The sequence below is a fragment of the Alligator sinensis genome, unplaced genomic scaffold (assembly GCF_000455745.1).
Source record: "Alligator sinensis unplaced genomic scaffold, ASM45574v1 scaffold597_1, whole genome shotgun sequence".
Lineage (NCBI taxonomy): Eukaryota > Metazoa > Chordata > Crocodylia > Alligatoridae > Alligator > Alligator sinensis.
In genome coordinates this window covers 821,572-843,061 of record NW_005842074.1, presented here as the reverse complement: position 1 = coordinate 843,061, position 21,490 = coordinate 821,572, and the positions used below count along the sequence as shown (strand labels likewise).

At 40.9% G+C, this 21,490-nt stretch overlaps 1 protein-coding gene across 2 annotated transcripts in view; it reads left to right on the top strand.

Moving 5' to 3' along the window:
* Positions 1 to 21,490, top strand: part of LAMA1 (laminin subunit alpha 1) — a 127,432-nt gene that overhangs the window by 19,296 nt on the left and 86,646 nt on the right. For both annotated transcript variants that reach the window (XM_025204249.1, XM_025204250.1), the window contains exons 3-11: positions 5,769 to 6,011; positions 7,550 to 7,729; positions 9,413 to 9,502; positions 10,917 to 11,034; positions 12,137 to 12,315; positions 14,675 to 14,780; positions 15,840 to 16,000; positions 19,012 to 19,152; positions 20,546 to 20,719. In XM_025204249.1, coding sequence (XP_025060034.1) covers positions 5,769 to 6,011; positions 7,550 to 7,729; positions 9,413 to 9,502; positions 10,917 to 11,034; positions 12,137 to 12,315; positions 14,675 to 14,780; positions 15,840 to 16,000; positions 19,012 to 19,152; positions 20,546 to 20,719 — 1,392 coding nt within the window. The remainder of the gene's footprint in view (positions 1 to 5,768; positions 6,012 to 7,549; positions 7,730 to 9,412; positions 9,503 to 10,916; positions 11,035 to 12,136; positions 12,316 to 14,674; positions 14,781 to 15,839; positions 16,001 to 19,011; positions 19,153 to 20,545; positions 20,720 to 21,490) is intronic.

Sequence of the window (21,490 nt, the reverse complement as noted above, 5' to 3'; positions counted from 1 at the left end):
TTTGAAAACTCTAGGAGTTTCAAGTAGGACACTCAAAAGCATCAGCCAGTAAGCAACCGTCCTTTTCAAAGTTTTGACTTTAAAAGTTTGTTCTTACGTTGAATGAACTAGGTAAATGCACAAGCTCTGTGAAAATTCTTTTCCTGGCCAAGATATCAAAAATAATTTAATATTCAAAATACATTTAACAGATGTACTCTTGTAATATTGTTTGTTTTCATTCCCATAACACTGACCACCATTAGTATATTAGTAAAGGATAACTTCTTGTTGTGACTTGGTAAAACTGGATTTAAAACTACCTGTCCCCGCTGTAGTTTCTGAGAGACCATAACGGCTCTAGAAAAATCTGTGTTATGAAAAGTAGCTCATTTGTTGTTCAGCCGATTGTATAATAAGCAAGTTTACTTGCCCATAGCAGACAGCAAGTAAAAAAAAAATTATGATATATTTCAATTAAAGAACAGGGAGTGATTGCCCCTTCTTGAAGTTTGAAACAAATTTGGGGCCCAGTTACATAGCTTTCACAAATTTGAGAAATTTAACTGGCTTCCAAGGAAATAGTGAGACCTCAGATTCAGTCAACAAAACCCCTTTCATTTTGTTTGTCTTGTATAATGGTCTGAAGTTCTGAGCTCTTATTTCAGGGTACTAAAGTGATGATACTTCTGATTTCTCTTTTATATATGTATCAGGCTCAGTAAGTGCAGTTTAGTTGCATTAATGAGAGTTGGGTCATTGCGTGTGGAACTGAGGTTACCTGATGCAAAATCTGCTTGATTTCAGTTCCTTTCCGCATGGCATGGATATGTTATGACATGATTCTCTTACTAGCCTGTGGGACTGCATTATCTTTTTAAAAGAGATATTCTAGTAAATTAACAGCCATATTATAGTCTTAACATCTTGATAGTCATGTAACGTTTTTTGAGATTTTTCTATACTAATGATAGTTTAAAAAATGGTGAGTATTTCTATTAATAGGACTAATACTCCAATTATAAAAAAATGGGTTTGCTTCTTTTCTTACATCAGTGAAAAGCAAAAACAACTCGATAGGTGAACATTTCTGCTTGTGTAGAACAACCTGTCAAAGCTCCATTCTCTTTGTATGGCATCAGATAACAACTTCTAAATCTATGAGCCACTGTCTGGTATTATCGCTCGATGTGCAGATTCCAATTGTCCTGTCTGGGCATTTGTAAAGATTGTAACGTTCGATTAAGTGCTGTGCTACTTGCTGGACACTGCATTCACACAAGAGGCTGTCTAAAATGTTCATTTTGTAAAGTGTTGTTTTGAAGTATCTGTACCCAGATTTGTCTGTTGAGCTTGACCCATGCTTCTCTGTCAAATTCGTGCCCCTTGGTGTTGGTGTAAAATTCTGTAGGAATAGGTCAGCTCTTCCTCAGCAGTTGGCCTACTCTGTTGCTGCTCAGAGGTTTGGTTCAGCATCTCTAGTCTCTTCCAGAAGTTTGTGGGCCTTCATGTGTAATTGGTTTATGACCTGTAAGATTCTTAAGCTTCCATCCGTTTGGCTCTTCAGTTAACAGTTGATGGGGCAGGTGACTTTCATCCTCTCTTGCCTCTGTTGCCAGTAATGATGGTTTAAGGTCTATCTTATATCATTTGGTCTAACCCCTAGAGAACAGGGAGTACACTAGAGAACAGGGAGTACATCTGTGTGTGTGTAGGTTGTGCAGCCTGTTGAGTCTGAAAACACTGTTAAATACAGTGTTGAGCTTTTTAGTGTAACACCTGGATCATATAGGAGCACAATATTTTGCTGCAGCATATACCATTGCGAGTGCAGTGGTTCTAACCGCTTTGAAGTTGGCAACCTGTGTCATGCTGGCTAAACATTTTAAGGCAGCTACCTGTTCAGAGACTTTACTGCTGGCCTTCTGAATGTGATGTTTATAGGTGAGCGAACGGTCTAATATGACTCCTAGGTAGGTTGGGTATGCTCATGTGGAAGGATGCGGTTGTCTACTTTGATATTCAGCATGCTCTTGGCTTGATTATCTGGGTAGAAGAGTGATGATGATACTGACTTATTGCTGCTCTACTCTAAGTGCCACTTGTGGAGATATTCAGTGATGAATTCCATGTCATCCAGAACTCAGTGTCTTTTCCAGTTCTATTATGTCAATTCCTTGGGCTACAAGAGCAACATCATCAGTGTATATGTATTGCTTGCATGTTGTGTGCAGAAAGACTGAGATATATACATTGACTAGTACTGGGCTAGCACTGACCATTGAGGAACTCCATTTTTCAGGAGTTCATACCCTACTTTTTTCTCCTTGGTTAGCAGTGAGTTTAAATGATCCACTGGAGCTCATGTTCATGATGAAAGCACATAATTTGCAGTCAGGTATCATAGAGTACATTTTATATCTGAGGCTGTGGTGCCATACAGTATCCATTGAAGCCAGTGGAATCATTGAAGCCAGTGGAATATGTTTGTGCCTGGTGGGTATCTGATCCAAAGAGTAAAACCGAAGTGCCTGAGAAGAGAATCAAACCAAATGGATATCAAGTTATAAGAAAACTTTCACATCCAAAGCAAACCTGATACAATTTGACCTTTTTAGTAGTTTAGATTTAGATAAATATTTCCATTACTGAAAAAGGATTTTGCATTTGCCAATTTCCTAAGCAAGTCCTTGTAGAACTTAATCTAAAGAACCCTTGGGGGCAGCTGGGGAAAGGAGGGAATTTTGTCAAAGCTACATTTTGTCTGTACCACAAAACCAGCCGTGTTTAAAAATGAATGGGAAAGATAGGGCCAGTGGTAATGTAAGATGGTTTTAGTCTTGCATATTCAGACCACAATTATTATACTCACTTTTCAGCCCAGGGTATATAGCAGGTAAGAACATGATCCTCCCATATAGTTAAGCAACATATTTTTCTCTGGCTTCTGGTGCTTGCTTTTTTCACACCATCGTTAGGTATAGTTAGGGTGACCCTATGTCCTGGGCAAACTGGGGAAGTTCTGGCTTCTGTAGTTTGGTCCCGGCCAGTTGGTTGGGTGACATCTGCTCCAGTCCTCCTGCCTTGCTCTCACCCAGCAGCAGCAGTGCCTGTCCGCCTGCCTGTCTGGTGCACCATGCTGCTCCATGTCCTCACAATCTCTGCTCTAGGACATTTGACCAACTGGCTGGGGTCAGACTACAGACTGCTGGGACTGCCTGGTTTGTCCGGGACGTATGGTCACTCTACGTATAGTTGATGTTCTGGAGAAGTTAAGGGGTGGACAAAGGATGTGTCAGAGCAGAATGCGGCAGAGCTAGAACTAATGCACATCAGGGATCCTGGATGATGATATGTATTCTTGGGAATGTAACAGGGTGCCGTCCCAAGGCCGGTCCAATCGTTGGCCCACCCACCTGTCTAAGGCAGTCTGCCCACCTGTCTCATCTGCCACGCCTTTCTTGTGACTTAATAAGAAGTTGTTTATAGGGTGTGAGGCTGCCCTTTTACTGCCCAATGCCAAGGGAGTAATACATGGCTTTGTACTGCCCTCACACCATGTCCCATGCCTCGCTGATGGCATCACTATGTGGCCCCCCACTGGGCCTCGCTCCACACCTGCCTGATGCTTGGATGCCACCTGGATCCCTCCTCCTCAGGCACTACTCTCCGCTCTCATTCTGGCCTGCAAAACTCCCTATGTCCTTTTCCCTTGTGGCAGTGGCCCCCTCCAGGACCTTTGGTCTCACTGGCCCTGGCCTTGCCTCTAGGCTGTCCCTTGGAGTGGACATTCTGGCCCTTTGACCAGTCTGGTCCTGGCCCCAGCATGGGCCAGTTGAGGTTATTTTGGGTAGGTTACTGAGCTGCTTGCCCTCACACTTCCATATGGGTCTGCCTTCTTGGGCCCCTCCAAACACAGCTCACTTTCTACTTAGGCTGGCCTACGCGCGATCCTTTGGGACCCCCCACACGGATCCTACTCTACGCGGCCCACATGCAGTCCTTCGGGCCCTTCATACAGACCCTACTGTATGCAGCCTACTCACTCTCACCCCCACCTCACCAGGCCCACTACACCACTCCCTCACTGGGGCTACTAGGCCTTACACCCGTTGGGCCTCAGGCCTCTGATTACATGCCTGGGCCCTTCGCCCGTCCCTTCTACGGGTAACCCAGCAGCTTGCGGGGGCTGAGGCTATATGGCGCTCCATACTCACCTTTCACTAGGGAGGCACTAGTGTGGCATTTTCTGGGGACCACCCTGCCACAGGCAGCCCCACCACAGCATCCAGCCCTAGCAGGGTGTCATTTTAGGTCATTCCCTAGGCCCAGGAACCTCTTCCATCCCCACTAAGACTTGTTCTTAGTTCTTTGATAAGAGCATGTTACCATATTTATATTGGTCATCCTGTAGTATATAGTCTTTCTCAATGTCTCTTTGTCCATCTCTTAGTGGTCCTTAGTGGATGCCATCAAAACTGTATACTATCTGTATCACGGTGAAGAAAAACTACAACTCCACTATTATAGATGTGCGGGCCGGGAGCGACCCGAGCCCTTTTCGCGCTGCACGCGGGCTGTGGCCAGCAGCCCGGGCACGCCGGGGCGGAGAGGGAAGGCCTTCGAGCTGGAATTAGGCACGGACGCGTAGCGGTAGTTTAAAAGATTGTTTACTTACACCGAGATGGCAGTGGTGTAGGCTGGAAAGCTTGCTTAAGTTGCGGTTACAGACAGGAAAGAAGAGAGGCGGACAAGAGTTCTAAACTCGTGAACTCTAGCCCAATCCGGCTGAAGGCTCTGAACACGCGAACCTCTGTTGCCTGCTTTAAATGCACTGGGTCTGTAAGGATCCGCAGCGCTTAGAGATCTTCACACAGCGTGAAGTCTCCTCCTCCCTTGTTCGTGGAGTCCTCCAACTTGGGTGGAAACCACTCAAGCCTTTTATACGGCTAGCAAGCCAATCACTAACCGCCACGTGTGAATAATTTAGAACTGGCCAATAATGGGACTTGAATTAGCATACAAATGGCGGGAACTCTTTGCAACGAGCATTTCTGTGCTGCAACAAAGAAATGCACCCTGCAAAGAAAGCTTCAAATTGGCGGGAAACTCGTTCCTTGCACCGGGGCTCTCTTTTGCAGCAGAAAACTCCACCGTGCAAGGAAGCTGCAATTTAGCGGGGACAATTTAGCAGTGCCGAAGCACACACAAACAAAAATCACACCCTTTGGGTTGTGACAATAGAATGATACAATAAATATGTCTGGATTTTTGCATTAGTCAGACACATGAATGTTTTGTTGAGATGTTATTAGCATTTTGAAACCATGGTTCATAAAACAATGAAAAATTGTATTGGTCATTGTCAGATATTTGTACTGAAAACTTTATCTACCATGGGCACCTATACATGTGCCCAATGCCTGCTCCAACTGCTTAATCTAGTCTGCTTGATTGAGTCTGCTGGATTAATTGAGTCTGTTGGAGCGTTCTTGTTGCTGACCAAGCTTTAGTTAAAGCCCCTCTGCTGCCATTTTGAAGTGTGGGATGCTGAATACAAGAGATGCTGTGAGAGTTTTAATTCTGCTGTAATGGAAAAGCTCCCTCGCACCCCAGAGCATGTGTAAAAGATGCCCTATATTACTCTTACTCTCTGTTTCAGAAAATATTGTAGGCAAAGTGTAGAATATCTTTTAAAATGTTCATTCATTTCAGAACTAAATTGGTTACCTGATGCTTGTTTTACACAGTAGTATCTGGTATTATGTTTCTGCTTCCTTTTTTTTTAGGTCTTCCAAGTTGCATATGTCATCATCAAATCTGCTAATGCTCCCCGACCTGGAAACTGGATTTTAGAACGTTCTGTAGATGGCACAAAGTTCACACCATGGCAATACTATGCAATTAGTGACACAGAATGCTTAACTCGTTATAATATTACACCGAGACTTGGACCTCCTACTTACAAAAGAGATGATGAAGTGATCTGCACCTCTTATTATTCCAGACTAGTTCCACTGGAACATGGTGAGGTATGCAATCTTGTCTGTCTATGTCCTTGTCATTCACAAAATGTGAATGTGAGCTGACTGCAGATTTCAGAAATGTAAATGACCGTTGACAAATTTGTCCCTTTTGCTCTTATCAGATGGTCTGGATTTCCCTTAACAACAGTATCTCTTTCTCCTTAATTCATATAAAGACTTAAAAAATGTTAAGAAAAATATCTCCATGCCTCTGCATGTTCTAGCTTGCAACCTTTTTATTGTTTCTCTTCACATAATTTGATGTTGGATAGTAGTTATGAATGATTAGACACTTCATTTTGAGAAAATAAAGCATGCCGATGTTGTGTACCGCTAAGTTTTAATATTAAAAAGAAAATCACATCTTTCGAAGTACCTGGTTTTGTAAGATAAAGTAGCAAACACTCTAAAGTATTCTGCACAGCTGAAACTCCCAAACAAGTGTTGGCATTGTTTCCCAGGCAGAGCATAATTAAAAGAGCTCTGAATTGTGCAGGCTCACTGTTGATTGTTCTTTCTTTTAACCAAGCCTATTCATGGTAGTTGTTTAATTTATTTCAGAGAGGCAGCAACATAATGAAATAATGCATTGAAACCAATAGTTAAGTCTACTGTGAATGTCCCCCTTATGTGGTAGGAAACCCAGTATTAGACAGTGGAGACTGCTATTAACTCCTTCATTTGGTATAAACCAATAACTTTTTATCTGTAAATTAATAGAAATTGGACTGCACATAATAAAGAATGAAAGTGTCACAAATCTCTTTTTCTTCATGTGTTAAATTACAATTATGGTTCCCATAGTGAAGGAAAACAAATAGACCTTAGGTGATTTCAAGTCAAGTTTATTTTAATCAAATATTTATTATAGGGCTATGGAGCATATACACCACTGGGTCAGATTGGTCACACAGAGAAACTTAACACAGACCAAACAATTAATCAGAAAGCCTTTTATATTCTTTGTACGCAAATGCCAAAAAATAGCTCCTCTTGTAATGGAGTTCAGATAGATAACCCAGCTCAGAACTAGAAATGGCTATTAGTGTTTGAGAGGGGTGGGGTCTCAATCTGGATGGGACACAAAGTGAAATTTTGTTCTCAGTTAGTTACTCTGAGGGCACAAGATGCTGACTGCACAGTAGTCCGATACTGCACAGTAGTGTCACGTGGCAAGAACCATGACGCGATGCTATTGCACAGTAGTATTAGGTTACTGCAAAGCAGTGTCACAAAAAAGATGTTCTTTGGTGCTACTGCACGGTCATTTAGTACTTGTATAAACAAGCACTAAATGACTGCACAGTAACGACTGTGCAGTTAGCGTCTCGTGTAGATGCAGCCTGATAGGATGTAAATGGAATGGCAGCAGTATACCTAACAGCAACATTTCTAGCTTCAGTATATCTGAGGGTAGTAATGAAATAATGTGATAGCCCCATTTTTTTAGTTTGTTTGGGCTTTTAAAGTCTTCTTAGTAAGATGTTTGTTCCTATAACCAGTTCCCACTTAAGCTTATAGTTAAATTTATGATCTCCCTCTAGATCCACACATCACTTATCAATGGTAGACCTAGCGCTGATGACCCTTCACCAAAGCTATTGGAGTTTACTTCGGCACGATACATCCGTCTTCGCCTGCAGCGTATCAGAACCCTTAATGCTGATCTTATGACTCTTAGCCACCATGATCCTAAAGATGTTGATCCCATTGTTACCAGAAGGGTAAGCTGGCTGACCATTTACTTATATTAGTTATTCAACATAGTGGACTTTGTAGTCTGAATGTGTTCTGTCCACCTTGATGAAAGATATGAATCTCACTATCCCATTTCATGAGATTTGTTACCATTTGTTGCCTTATCTGTGAGAATACCGACAACATTTAGTCTGCCATAAAAACTGTTCCAAAGAAACATTTTTCAGAGATTTTTCCTTCAAAATTACTTGCTCTTTAGCTACTGAACATGAGGTGGCATCTCTAGCATTTTATCTGTAATGATAGATATATGTGATTTGTCTGATGAAAATGTCACTTGCAGTCAAAGGTAAACATTTCTGGGTACTCCTGATTTATTGAATATTTCAGTTGCTAATATACTGTAGGGTATTGAAACTGATTCAAAATGAAGTTGCTTACACTTATCTGATGAGAACAGGGAATTTTAATCAATAAGTACTAATCAATGAATAACTAAGTACTAATTAATAATTTAGATAGACACTTAGAGCTTTCAATTATGATTTGATCCTCAAAACTTCCATGTTATGCAGCTGAGGAAAGTGAGGCACAGAGAGGTTAAGCTGACTTGTTCAAGCCCTCATAGGAATTCAGGGTCAGACTCAGTTTACAGTGCCTTCTATCTTTAACTGGCTGCAGTACTGTAAGAGAGACTGTACACCTTGATTGGTGTCTCCCTTTCTGCTTTGTAATTTAATTTTTGCTCCTCTGTTTTACTTGGACATGACCCATTTCTAAAAACATCAATGATTTCATGTACTCTCTTACAAATTCTTTCAGTTGTGAGTGTCTCCCTTCTGGAGGGCAGGGGAACACAGAGAGTGTCTCCACTAAACAGGTTCTCTCCCTTTAAGAATGTCACCAGATCACTAATCTGAAATGAAAGGAGAGTCTTTGTTCTTCTCTGGTATTTGCAAGAGGGTATACCGTCTCACTATCATCTAAGAAGCCTCAGTTCAAGATCAATGCCAAGGTTTTCTACAGCCTAGATGGGAAAAAAGTAAAGAACAAAAGGAGCTAGCTTGCTTCAATTCCTGCTCCCTTCAAAGGAAAAAACCCATTGGTACAAATTTTACTGTATACAAAAGTGCCTCCTGCTCCTGTCCCAGTGGACTGTTGGGTCCTTCAGCTTCAAAGCCTTGAACTCTTCTCTCAGAATGAGCTGCTTTACAATCCCAGCCTGTGTAGTATGTGCCAACCCTAGCTTCCCAGGATACCAATAATCCAACCCCACATGTACTGTGCCTGAACCCAGCCGGGCCACTTCCTACAGCTTTCCTTGCCCTGCAAATTAACTCCTTCCCTGCTCCCCAGATTTATGGTGATTTTATAAACACCATTATACACATTAATTTAGGATTAGATGCCATTCAGTATACTCAAATTCTGGCTTATGGTAGTGGAAATCCTCACTGAAATTAGAGTTGAGCATATTTATCCAAAGTCAGAATTTGGCCCTTTATTTATATAAGAGAACGGGGGGAAAATCGAAGAATTTACTAAATGTAAGCTTGCCTAAGATGCAGATAATCAATGTGTAATAAACTCCTTTGGTACATATCTGTTCATAAGTCAGTCGAATACTGATGTTTTATTTTTCAGATGAATATAAGATGAATATAAAATGTTTTGCATTTGCTCTCTTTTCAACTTTTGCTTTTGCCCAGTATTACTATTCAATAAAAGATGTCTCCATTGGTGGCATGTGTATTTGCTATGGCCATGCTCGAAGTTGCCCACTGGATGAAACTGCAAAGGTATGCTTTCAATAAAAAGTTTTTCAATAAAAAAAATATTTATCTTCAAGGACAAAGAGAGAAGGATCTTGTGGACAAATTTCAAAGACCATATGCAACTTAAGTCCTTGATTTAACAAGCTACTGTAGATAAGCCCATTGTTGTCAATAAGAGTACTCTTGTGTTTCAACATAGGCATATGTGTAAGTTCCCTGCTTGTTGCTTATCTGGGTGTCACCCAGACTTATGGTATGGATCCTCAGAAGTGTTTAGGCACTTAACTCCCATTGAGTGAAGACTTAGATTTAAGGACTCCATCCTGCAAAGATTTTTACCATATTAGTACCTTTAGTCTCAGGAGTTGGACAGAAATACTCAGAGGGGTAAAGATAGGCCCAATGATAGCTCCTTTAAAGGCTTTGTGGGTGGAACTCTTATTGATACCAGTGGGAGTTCCATGGAATGGTTGCTTAAAACTGTGGTTTTCAACCTTTTTTCATTTGTGGACCCCTAAACATTTTTGAATGGAGGTGCAGACCCCTTTGGACATTTTGAATGGAGATCTGGACCCCTTTGAATTTTAAGTGTGGGTATTTCACATACTTTTGATTGATCAGAGTCATCTTTTGTGGACCCTTAGATATAATCTGTGGATCACCAGGGGTCTGTGGACCACAGGTTGAAAACCATTAGCTTAAAACATCTGGTTTCCAGTGCAAGGGCACTGGAGTTAAAAATCTCTCCATCCTTCTAGTTACATGAGTGAAGGGCAGGATTTTTCTTTTAAATTCAGAGCACGTATTTTGTTGGTATGATTTGAGTAGAAAATGTTAAAAGTCATTAATAGTATTCAGTGGAACAAGGGCAGATCTTAATGATTTTCCTGGTATCCTGTTCCACACTCCATTTTCAGTATGACAAGATTGTCACATTTACTGAATTTCACCACAGAATATATTTTCTGATTGTTTTTCATATGTAATAAGTATCAGAAAAAAACAATGTGAATAAATATGAATGTAAGTTATTTATATAAATATAATGTAAAGTAATATACAGAAATATATTAAATGAACAGTTGTGCAGCTTTTACTCATGCTAAAACCAGAGTTCTTTCCTTTCACATCCTAAATGCGCACAGTTCTCTTGCAATGCATTGTTTTTGAAATCAAACTCCTTTTTTCCCCTCAGAACCTAAATTTAAAAATTCCATTAAATATATTAAAGATAATAATCCTCCAACTCATTCTCAGTTGAATAAAGGATCTAAATAAAAACTTCTCAAGTGAGTGAAGGCATCAGATCTGGGCTGTGACATTCTCACTGAAAATTAATTCTAGTGTTTAAAAATATGTATTAGAGTCAATTTGGTATCAGTTTTCAGGACACTGGGTAAATGATCATTTAAAAATATTTCTACGATTTAATTTTTAGAAACTGCAATGCCAGTGTGAACATAATACATGTGGAGAGAGCTGTAATGAGTGTTGCCCTGGCTACCACCAGAAACCATGGAGACCAGGAACCATTTCTGTTGGTAACACATGTGAGAGTAAGTAAATGCAGTTCAGGTGTCTAGTGGTTCTGAAAATGTTTGTGCCTCTGGTTTGTTCTGCAAGGTGCTGATCCAGCTCGCATGGATCTCCCATGAACTCCAGGAAAAGGCTGGATCTAACCCTAAAACTGCTGATCGCTGTGGTCAAAGAATCACTGAAAGGAAAGGATATGCCAAAATTGATTCAAAATATCAGTTATGTTTGGAAATAGTGTATCTTGACAATTTTGATACTGGTGGAAATATATTGTGATGATAATATCTTCAGAGAGGGTCAGATAAGTTTCACAATGTTGCAAAGAGATTTAACACATTCACATTGGGTATTCTGGGCTCTGCTAGTTTATATTTATATTAAATTATATTTTTATGTTAGCTGTGCATGTATGTATATGTATGTTAAAAGAAATTCCCTAAGTGGTCAACACAGTATTTAACTGTGCTAAATGTCTGATAAAATGGAATAGGTTTTGCCAATAGTTGTATAACTGTGCATGTTGCTGGGGCTTGTTAACAACATTTCCTGACTTCACATCTATAATGCACGTCACAAGCTACAGACATTTAGGAGCCTATTATATACAATTTATAGTTGTAGTGTAAAAGTGGGCTTTTCAGTTGAATCCCCCTTTTATAGAGCTTTTAAAGTTACATTTAGGATTGTAGACTGTTTTACATGTCTACAAGGTCAAGTCTCCTCTAAATTAATCAAGTTTTACAGTAGTATAGCTCCATTGGCTTTGGTGACATTAACTACTGGCTTCAGTGAGCGGGGAATCAGGCTTCCAGTCTTTGGACGTATAGAAGTCTAAATATATAAGACATTTACTAGTGATGACATACTTAATTAAATGCTGATAGGGTTGGCTCAGTGTGAACTATAGAAAACGAACAAAAATGATACTGTTATGACTTGGGCTGTTGGTATGAAAGTTCTCTACCTGGGAATTAAGCTAACCTAGTAATTTTTTACTTAAAATGTAGCCAGAGCAAAGCATAAACCTGAGATAGTGTGCTTTCTTTTTACTTTTTTTTCATTTGAAGTGGGATAATTATTATGAGGCAAGTAAAAAAGTGGATTTTCCTCATCTTTACTTAGAGTGCAACTGTCATAACAAAGCACAGGATTGTTATTATAGCCAGAGTGTTGCGGACCAGAACAGAAGTATAAATATTCATGGCCAGTACATCGGAGGGGGAGTCTGCATAAATTGTACTCAACACACTACAGGAATCAACTGTGAAATCTGTGCTGATGGATATTATAGACCACATAAAGTAAGATTAATACAACTATATCCCAGTGTATCAATTAATAAAGCATTTGTATTGCAACTTATTGTATATTATTAAAATACTTTTCTACAGTTACAGTTTAACTAATAATTGTACCTTGTTCACAAATCTCATATCAGTCAGTGAGTTCAGAGTATCCTGTCTAACATATTCCTTAAAAGATAAGTCTTATAATTAGGGCTTTACTGAATTCATGGCGAAAGTGGGCTGTGTGACAGCTCCGTTAATCTTGCAGGTTCCCCCTCCATGCCCCTCCTGCTGATTGGTGGAGGGGCCCTGCCACTCGCTCCTGATGGGCAGGGAGGCAAAAACTGTGGTTTTAAATATGGCACTGTTTTTGTGACTTGGCCAGTCAGCAACAAGAAACAGGGCCACCAGGACCCCTCAGCCAATCAGCAATGTGGAGAGGTGTATGGGGAAACATGCAAGATTAAAGGAGCTGCTGTGAAGCCCACTTCTGCCATGAATTTGGTAGAGCCCTACTTATAATAGTGAAATCTGAGTTTTGGAGAAGTAATGAGCAAGCATATCATATTCTATTGTACTCCATATCTTTTATAGCAGTGATGCTCAACCTTTTTTTGTACCAGGACCCATTTGTAAACATCAATGGCCAGTCGTGACTCCGTAAGTAGTTTTTGTAGAATACAGCCCTTGGCCCTGCTAGTGCCCCCCGCTCCTGACCTGCTGCCCCCCGCTTCCGGACCCCCAGTGTGTGGAGCAGGGGGTGCATGTGTGGGGCAGGGAGGGTGTGGGAGCCTGAAGCAGTCCCTTGCAGGCTGGAACTGCAAACCCAGTGTTTCTCACATTTTTCTCCTTTAAAGGAGAATCAATTTTTAAAGTTTGTTAATCCATTTTTAAAGTTTATTTGTGACCCTTTCATATATTCTTGTGACCCACTTTTGGGTCGCAACCCACGGGTTGAGAAATGCTGTCTTATAGTATGTACGGCTGCATAGAACATTTTTTTCAGGTCTCAGCACCTTGTACTTTATATTGTTTCTCAGCTTAGTGTTATTAAAATAGAACTTTGTTAATAGTCATACTCCATGAAAAGACATTGAGAAGGTAAATTAAGATACCATATCTTTTTGCATACAGCATGCCCCAGAATATAATATGCACCCAGTTTTTGAAGGGCAGAATGAAGAAAAGATCTTTCCTTGTAGTAAGTAGTTACAAGAGTATCAGCAGCTAGGGAGCTGAGCCTGCTCATTGTTCTGCTTCCTGTGGATCACTGCAGGTTTTACTTTCAGTCTTACCTGGTAAGCGCCAGAACCGGCTCTTATCTTATTTCTCACATATAATGCACATTCCAATTTCCAGCAGCTGCTTTTTGGGGACATATTGTGTGTGAGAAAATATGGTATTGCCATACGTATTAGAACTAAAGAAGATCCTGAATTTAAGACAGCTCCCCAAAAGTTAGATTTTATATATGGAAAATTTATTTTCAGTGTATAGAATCTAATTATTGGAGGGTCATCTTTAATTCATCCCGTACCACTATGGGGGGCGGGCATTGGAGGGACTGGTGATGTGGAGCAGCTTGCCCCCTGTTGTGCATGCGCCCCTCTGCCACCTCCGTGCCCGGCCTGTCCCCACAGCCTCAGGCCCTCCCTTCCCCCTCTGCCCCCTTCCTGTCCCTCTCTCAGCCTCTTCTCCCCTCCACCCCCCAACTTCTGCTTCCATGCTCCACCTTCTGCCTCACCTCTGTTCCCTGTTTCTCCCACCCCAGCCCATGTAGCAGCCATATGGGCTGCTACTACTATGGGTCAGGCTGGGGGTAAGGAAGGGAGGGATAGGGGCAGCAGGGGAGGAGAAGCTACGTGAGGAGGGAAGATGAAAGGAACAGGCCATAGAGAGAAGATGGCAGGGTAGAGATGTAGTGAGGAGGGGCAGAGGGTGGCAGGCAGCAGCTGAGACTATGACTGGGCCCCAGGTAGCACCTGGAGCCTGAGCCACATCACCTGCCTGCTCCAACCCCTCCTCCCCCTCCCCTACACAGGGTGGGGGGGGAACCTCATCTTAGAATAGAGTAAATACAGTATTTAGAGTTCCAGTCTTTGAATCATGTTATACTTTCTTTTTGCTTGATCAAAGAGTCCATTATCATAGTTTTATTTTCCCCAAATCAGTACCTACAGGCAGTCCAGTCACCTCTTAATATTCTCTTTGTTAAACTGAACAGATTGTTGAGCTTCTTGAGTCTGTCCCTGTAAGACTTGTTTCTAGTCCTTTAATTATTTTAGCTCCAGTGGTCCCAAGCAAGAAAAGCAGAGAGGGATTTTTTTTCATATATTTAACTGGAGACTAACAGTAAAAATACAATTTATTTTAGGTTTCTCCCTATGAGGATAACCCTTGCCATCCTTGTGACTGTGATGTGTTTGGGTCCCTGAGTTCCAGCTGCACTAAGGATGATGATCATTCTGACCTTCATCAGGGTAAATGTCCATGGGTGGATCCAGGTTTTGTAAAGGGGGTGAGGGAGCAGTGACTATTACTAGAGTGGTGGCTGCATCCCCACTCCCAGTTCCCTAAGACCCCACTAGGACAGGCAGACCACAGTGTGGAATCAGTAGCCAGGAACTTACCTTAAACCCCTGACACAGGTAAGACACTCCTGTCCTTCCTTCTGCACTCTTGACACATCTTGCTTTCACCTCTGTATGCAGCATGTCCCTTCCCCTCCTCTCCTATTTGCCCTTTCCCTCATTCACTGCTGCCACTGTCCCTGGCTGTCCCAGAGGTGGGGGAGCTCCAGAAACTGATCCTGTCCCACTCTAGCCAGGCTGCACAGAGACCCAAGCTTATCCAAGGACAACAGTGGTAGCAGTGGTGGTTGTGGCAGTGAACTGTTTCCTCCCCATCCCAATTCTGCTCCCAGGCTGGGGGAATGGCTGGAGGTACTGGGTATGGATGAGGAACCTGCCTGCTACCTCTGGCACAGCTGTCTTGGGCTGAGCCCAGCTCCCTGTGCAGGCCTGCTGGAGCAGACAAGAGCAGTTCTCCCCACTCCTGGGGCAGCTGAAGTTAGCAGGGGCAGCAACAGCAGTGGGTGGGATTGGCAGGGTGGGGCTGCTGAGCATGGAGGGGAAGGGAGATAGGGGAATTCTTACTTGTTTCAGCAACTTTAAGGAAGTCTCTGGCTGCTGCTTCAGTGGTGTGGCCTGAAAGGAGAGTGTGATTACTCCACTGCATCCCATTTGGATCTACTTCTGTAGGTGTCTATGAAATGCTTTTACTGTTAACTTCAAATCTAGCTGGTAATTCTGGAACTGGGAGCTCAAAGATGTGGACAAATAATTGCTGTCAGTCCATGCTGATTAGGATACAATGAAACAAACAAATATCCTCTCTTACCGCTCAAGCTCAGTGAATCTGATACTCTTCACATGAAAAAAACAGATATACTAAAAGAGTTAGATAAATGAGGCAGTTAGGCTATTTTCCATTAACCACATTTTGACCCTTCCCTTTTTTTATTATTTATATATTTCAAGGGACTCAGCCAGGTCAATGTGAGTGCAAAGAAGGTTACTCAGGAGAAAAATGTGATCGCTGTGCATTTGGCTACAGGGGCTACCCAAAATGTGTGCGCTGTAACTGCAGCGTGGTTGGCAGTATCAACGATGACCCATGCACAGAACCTTGTCTTTGCAAAGTAAGCGTGCATCTAACTCTCACTTTGATTTATTGCAAAATATGTAGCTGGGGTTACAAATGCATTTTAATAAGATAAATTAATTCCCTGGAAAAAATGCATCCTGAATTCCGAGCAAGTAACACATTTTCACAAGCAAGTGATGCTGAAGCAGTCCTTCTAAACAGGGACTAAAATGAGAATGAGCTGCCTATCTGAGTTACTGAAGGGAAACTGATAAACTGTGAAGCATGATTTTGCATATTCCTGACAAACTTTCAAATAAAGGCAAGTGCCAGAATGACATTAGAACTTCTGTGTGCATGCTCTGTGATGGGAGGAGGAGTGGGTGATTTTGTTTGGGGAAAGGCTGGCATTATTCTTGAAAACCAATGTTCTTGTTAAAAGTATGAAGGATGTTTGTATAACTTAATTTATCTGAAACAATGTGACAACAGTTTGAAAATACATTGGAAAAGCCTTGCCGGATTAAAGGGATTTGCAAAATATTTTCTTTGGTAAGCACACATTTCTGATATCAATAAATGTAAGCCCCAAGGTGTTTCAGACAGTGATGGTTTGCAGAAGTTCAATATAAAGTTTTAATATTTGCAGCCATTACCTGTAATTTTCATAATCAAATATTGGTTAATTGTATATGTACTTGTTGCCAAGTATAATATTATATACTATCTGAACAAAACAACAGTAATTTGCTTGAATTTTTTAAAACACTGTTCAGGGTTTTTACATCATTTATCTGATCAAAAATACTGTGTGTGACCAAATGCCCCAACAAAAAAAATCAGAATGGAAATAGGAAGCAGACTTGTGGGACAAGCTAAACAAGAAACAGAGATGGTTGCTATATACTGGTGTAAATCAGGAATAATTGACTACAGTCAGTGAAGTTATCTGGTGCAAATTTGGTCTAAATTAGACAACAATATGGTTGTTTTAGGTATGTTGGTAGGAGTGCCCTTTTCAGAACCGCTAAAATCAGATCATCAAGAGGAGTAGCAAGTAAGCTATTCATTCTGAACTGATTGAAAGAGGCACTCACATGCCTCAGAAAATAAATGGAGAAGGCTGTTCATGCCAGCTTATGCATCCTTTCTGTTTTAGCAAGTGACACAAGTTGTTTAATTTTTTTTTCTAAGCCTGGCTGAAATAATAACCTAACAGCACTCAGATGCCTCAGAAATTGGAACAAATGAATAGAGCACATGTTTTCTTTCATATGTTTTCTTTCAAATCATATATATGATTTATTTTTAAGCCAATCATTATTTTGGAGGGTGTCACTCATGCCTTTCCTGGCATGTGAGGTTGACAGTACTGCAAACAGCAGGAAGATAGAAGTTGCAATTTTGAGATATGAAACTGGCTGTCCACTGTAACCCCCAGGTGGATCCAGCCTGGTTGGATCATCAGGTTCAAAGGGTAGTAGTCAATAGCTCGATGTCTAGCTGATAGTCGGTCCTAGGGCTGGTTTTGTTCAGTATCTTCATCAATGACCTGGAAGATGGTATGAATTTCACCTTGAGCAAGTCTGCAGATGGCACCAAGCTGGGAGAATAGTAGTTACACTAGAAGGTAGGGCTAGGATTCAGAGAGACCTTAACAAATTGGAGGATTGGACCAAAAGAAATCTCATGAGGTTCAATAAGGAGAAATGCAAAGTCCTGTGCTTAAAACAGAACAATCCTATACACCAGTACAGGCTGGTGACCAACTGACTAAGGAGCAGCTCTGCAGAAAAGGACCTGGGGGTTACAGTGGACAATAAGCTGAATATGAGCCAACAGTGTGCCCTTGTTGTAAAGAATTCTAACGGCCTGCTGAGCTGCATTAGTAGGAGTGTTGCCAGCAGATCCAAGGAAATTATTATTCCCCTCTATTCAGCACTGGTGAGGCCACATCTGGAGTATTGTACCCAGTTTTGGGCTCCCCACTACAGGAATGATGGGGACATATTGGAGAGAGTCCAGTGGAGGGCAACAAAAATGGTTAAGGTGCTGGGGCACGTTACATGTAAGAAGAGACTGAGGGAACTGGGCTTTTTTAGTCTGCAGAAGAGAAGACTAAGTGGGGATTTAATAGCAGCCTTCAACTACCTGCAGCGTGGTTCTAGAGAGGATGGTGCTAGATTATTCTCAGTGGTGGCAGGTGATAGAACAAAGAGCAATCATCTCAAGTTGTAGCATGCGAAGTTTAGGTTAGATATTAGGAAAAACTTTATCACTAGGAGGGTAGTAAAGCACTGGAACAGGCTACTCAGAGGATGCAGAAAATCTCCATCCTTGAAGGTTTTAAGACCGAACTAGACAAAGCCTTGGCTGGGATGATCTAGTTGGGGATGGTCCTGCTTTGAGCAGGGGATTGTATTAGATTCATAGATTCATAGATGACCTACTGAGGTCCCTTCCAACCCTAATTTTCTATGACTCTATGATATTCCGTAGTTTAGAAAAGTTGGGTTTTGGGAGATGGTCCCTCACCTAGGTAATAGCTGTTAGTTATGGAAAGAGACAAAGGGTCTGCCAAGCTTGCCTACTGCTCTGCAATTAAAATTTTTGGTTAGTCCTTCTCATTTGTGTATGCCTGTGTTTACTGTATGCGGTGATTGCTACAAAGGCAAATATTTGGGCACCTGTACTTAGGCTTTCATTTCAGCACAAAGTGCTTCAGTCTGAGCAGCTATGAATCTAAGTCATTGCCACTGAAGTCTCAGTGCTATCCAGAATGGAGGTTGGGCAGCAGCTATATTCCATTGCATTTTTGTCAGTATTCATCTTTTCTATGGAATGTTTATATTTTGATGAATTGGAAAAAATGATGAATGACTGTTTCATTGGTATTTTTCCACCCAGTTTTGAGCTCACTAAGTCTCATTCAGCATCACCTAGTGTGCTGAAGTCTGCTTTCTTTTATATCCTTCCTAATGCAATTATATGTCAATCCCATCTAATCCATAGTATTTGCCACCATAATAGTGCTGCTATAAAACAAATGTTATATTCTATTTGCAGGAGAATGTAGAAGGTGAAAACTGTGACCGCTGCAAAGCAGGATTCTACAATTTGCAAGAAAGAAATCCTCAGGGCTGCACAGAGTGTTTTTGCTTTGGGGTTTCTGATGTCTGTGACAGCCTTGCATGGCCCATCAGTCAGGTATTTTACTATTACAGGCCATTAGGTCATGGATATAGATTCCCTCAGGCAGTTTTATAAATTCAGTCCATCTTCCATTTTGACATGCTACCAAGCTCATGCAAAATTCTGGCATTTGATTCCATCCTAACAACTGGATTGTCTTGGTAAACTCACAACTTGGACGTTGGCTGCAGGTATACCTATTCGGTCATAACTTCCTGGAAGCACTGGAAACTGTAGTTCTTGCCACACTCATTAAAATTGTTCAGTGTTCATTGAAAAGTGGATTTGCTTGGTGAAGACTAATGTGACTGATGATCTTAGCTCAAGTAGTCTTTGTGCTTAGGGAATAAAGGTTATAAATGCCACTAGACCCTGAAGAAGTGTATAGGCAGAGGAGGAGCTTCTTGAGCAGATTTCCTCACCTTGTGCCTTTTTAGCAGTTAGTTACAATGAAGGCCGGAGTATTTTGCATGTTAAAAATAAAAACCAGAAAATAGAAGGAAGTGTGTTACATTAGTTTTAAGTCATCCTTCCTCCAGCTCCTCTCTGTCTTTCCACTGCCATCAGTTTTAATGTGCTTGTGTGACTCTTCCAGTCGAGACGATTAGGTTTTATCCTTGTCTCCTCTTTTGTATTCTTTGGCAAATAACTTCATCTGTCTGTTTCTGTTACCCATATACAAAATGGGGGTAGTAGTACTTACTACGCCTCGGTGTTGCTGAGCAGTATTGTTTGTGAAGTGGTATGTGATCCATGAAGACAAGACACCTTAGAAGGGGAAAGTACCATATTTACTTTACTATAAGATGACCCTGGTTATCAGATGATCCGTCAATAATTAGATTTTATATATGGAAAAATTATAAATTTGATATAATTTTTCAGGTATAGCATCTAATTACTGGAGTTTTGTCTTGAATTTGTTCCCAAAAGCATGTTTGATCAGTATGTGCTATGTGTTTTGTAGTCATGCTCAGTTTAGGCTGTATTTAATCAACTTCATATTTTCCATTACTGAGCATATGCTGCTTTTAGCAGCATTTCAAAGATAGTGTATTTCATGCAGTTTCCATATATGCAAATGTAAGATGAGGGGCTTATTCTGATGCTGATCAAGGGAGAAAAACCTTGTCTTGTATTCAGGTAAATGTGGTATTCTATCTTAATTCATTTTATATTATAAAATACAGTGGACTTGATATTGCTCCCAGTTACACTGCTATAATTTTGCTCACCTCCAGTGAAGTTAGTGTATTAACATTAGTTTCAAACTTGTTTTAAGTAAGGACAGACTCAGGTCCTTCTTATGTTTATTGTCTCCTGTAGTAGTGAAATTTTACCTATAAAGATGACTTTCCCAACAATATAAATTTGATTTAATTAATTAGGTTTTCTTTTTTTTCCTAAGGTGTCAGATATGGGTAGGTGGTTGGTGACTGATCTGTATAATCCAAACACTGTACAGCCTCAGCAAGGTCAGCTTGAAAGATCACATCAAATAAGTATCAACAATACGATGGCTATGAAAATACTGAAGCCCACTTACTACTGGTCAGCACCTGAGCCATATCTAGGAAATAAAGTAAGTTTTCAAATAAAAAGAACTGCTTCTATATTTTTATTATATAACTTCTGTAATTTTTCCATACTGTAGTGCTCTAAAAATCCTCTGTTACATTTTAACATAATACGTTCTGAGTAGAATGATTTTACTTTGAGTGAACAACAGATACACTGTGAATTTATCTAAATGTCTTTAATACATTTTTCTTGAGTTCTTTATATATGGTATGAAACTTCATTTCACAATTGTTATGTATTCTTAATTAACTTGAATATTGCATGCAATCAGCAATTGTTTTATGGATACCTTGTATAGATATATTGTTAATTCAATCAAAAATCACATTTGGTCACACTACTCCAATAATAAATTATGCACCAAAAATATGTTAGAAGACCATTGATAAAGCATTGAATTCAAGAATTGAAGAGTTCAGAAATGATAGAACCTTAATTAAATCCCAGGAGCACAGTCGTTAACCACAGGCTGCTGTTCTCATTTCAGTCTCTTCCAATCTACTAGCTCCCATCTCAGCCGTAGAGTCCCCTTCTTTGGTTCCCAGTGCCATTCTCTTTTCCCAAATAGCCCACAGAGTCCTGTGCTACCTACACCCACTCCCAGGATGCTGGTCCAAGTCAGTTTTACTCTGCCTACTGATGCAATTCCCAGTCCCAGTTCCATTACTCTACTTTCTCTTGGCAGAGTCTAACGCTGGTGCTTTCCCACTCATCTGCCACCCCAGTTCTTGGTTCCCATTACTTCCTCTGTTGCACCCAGTCTGACTCTTTC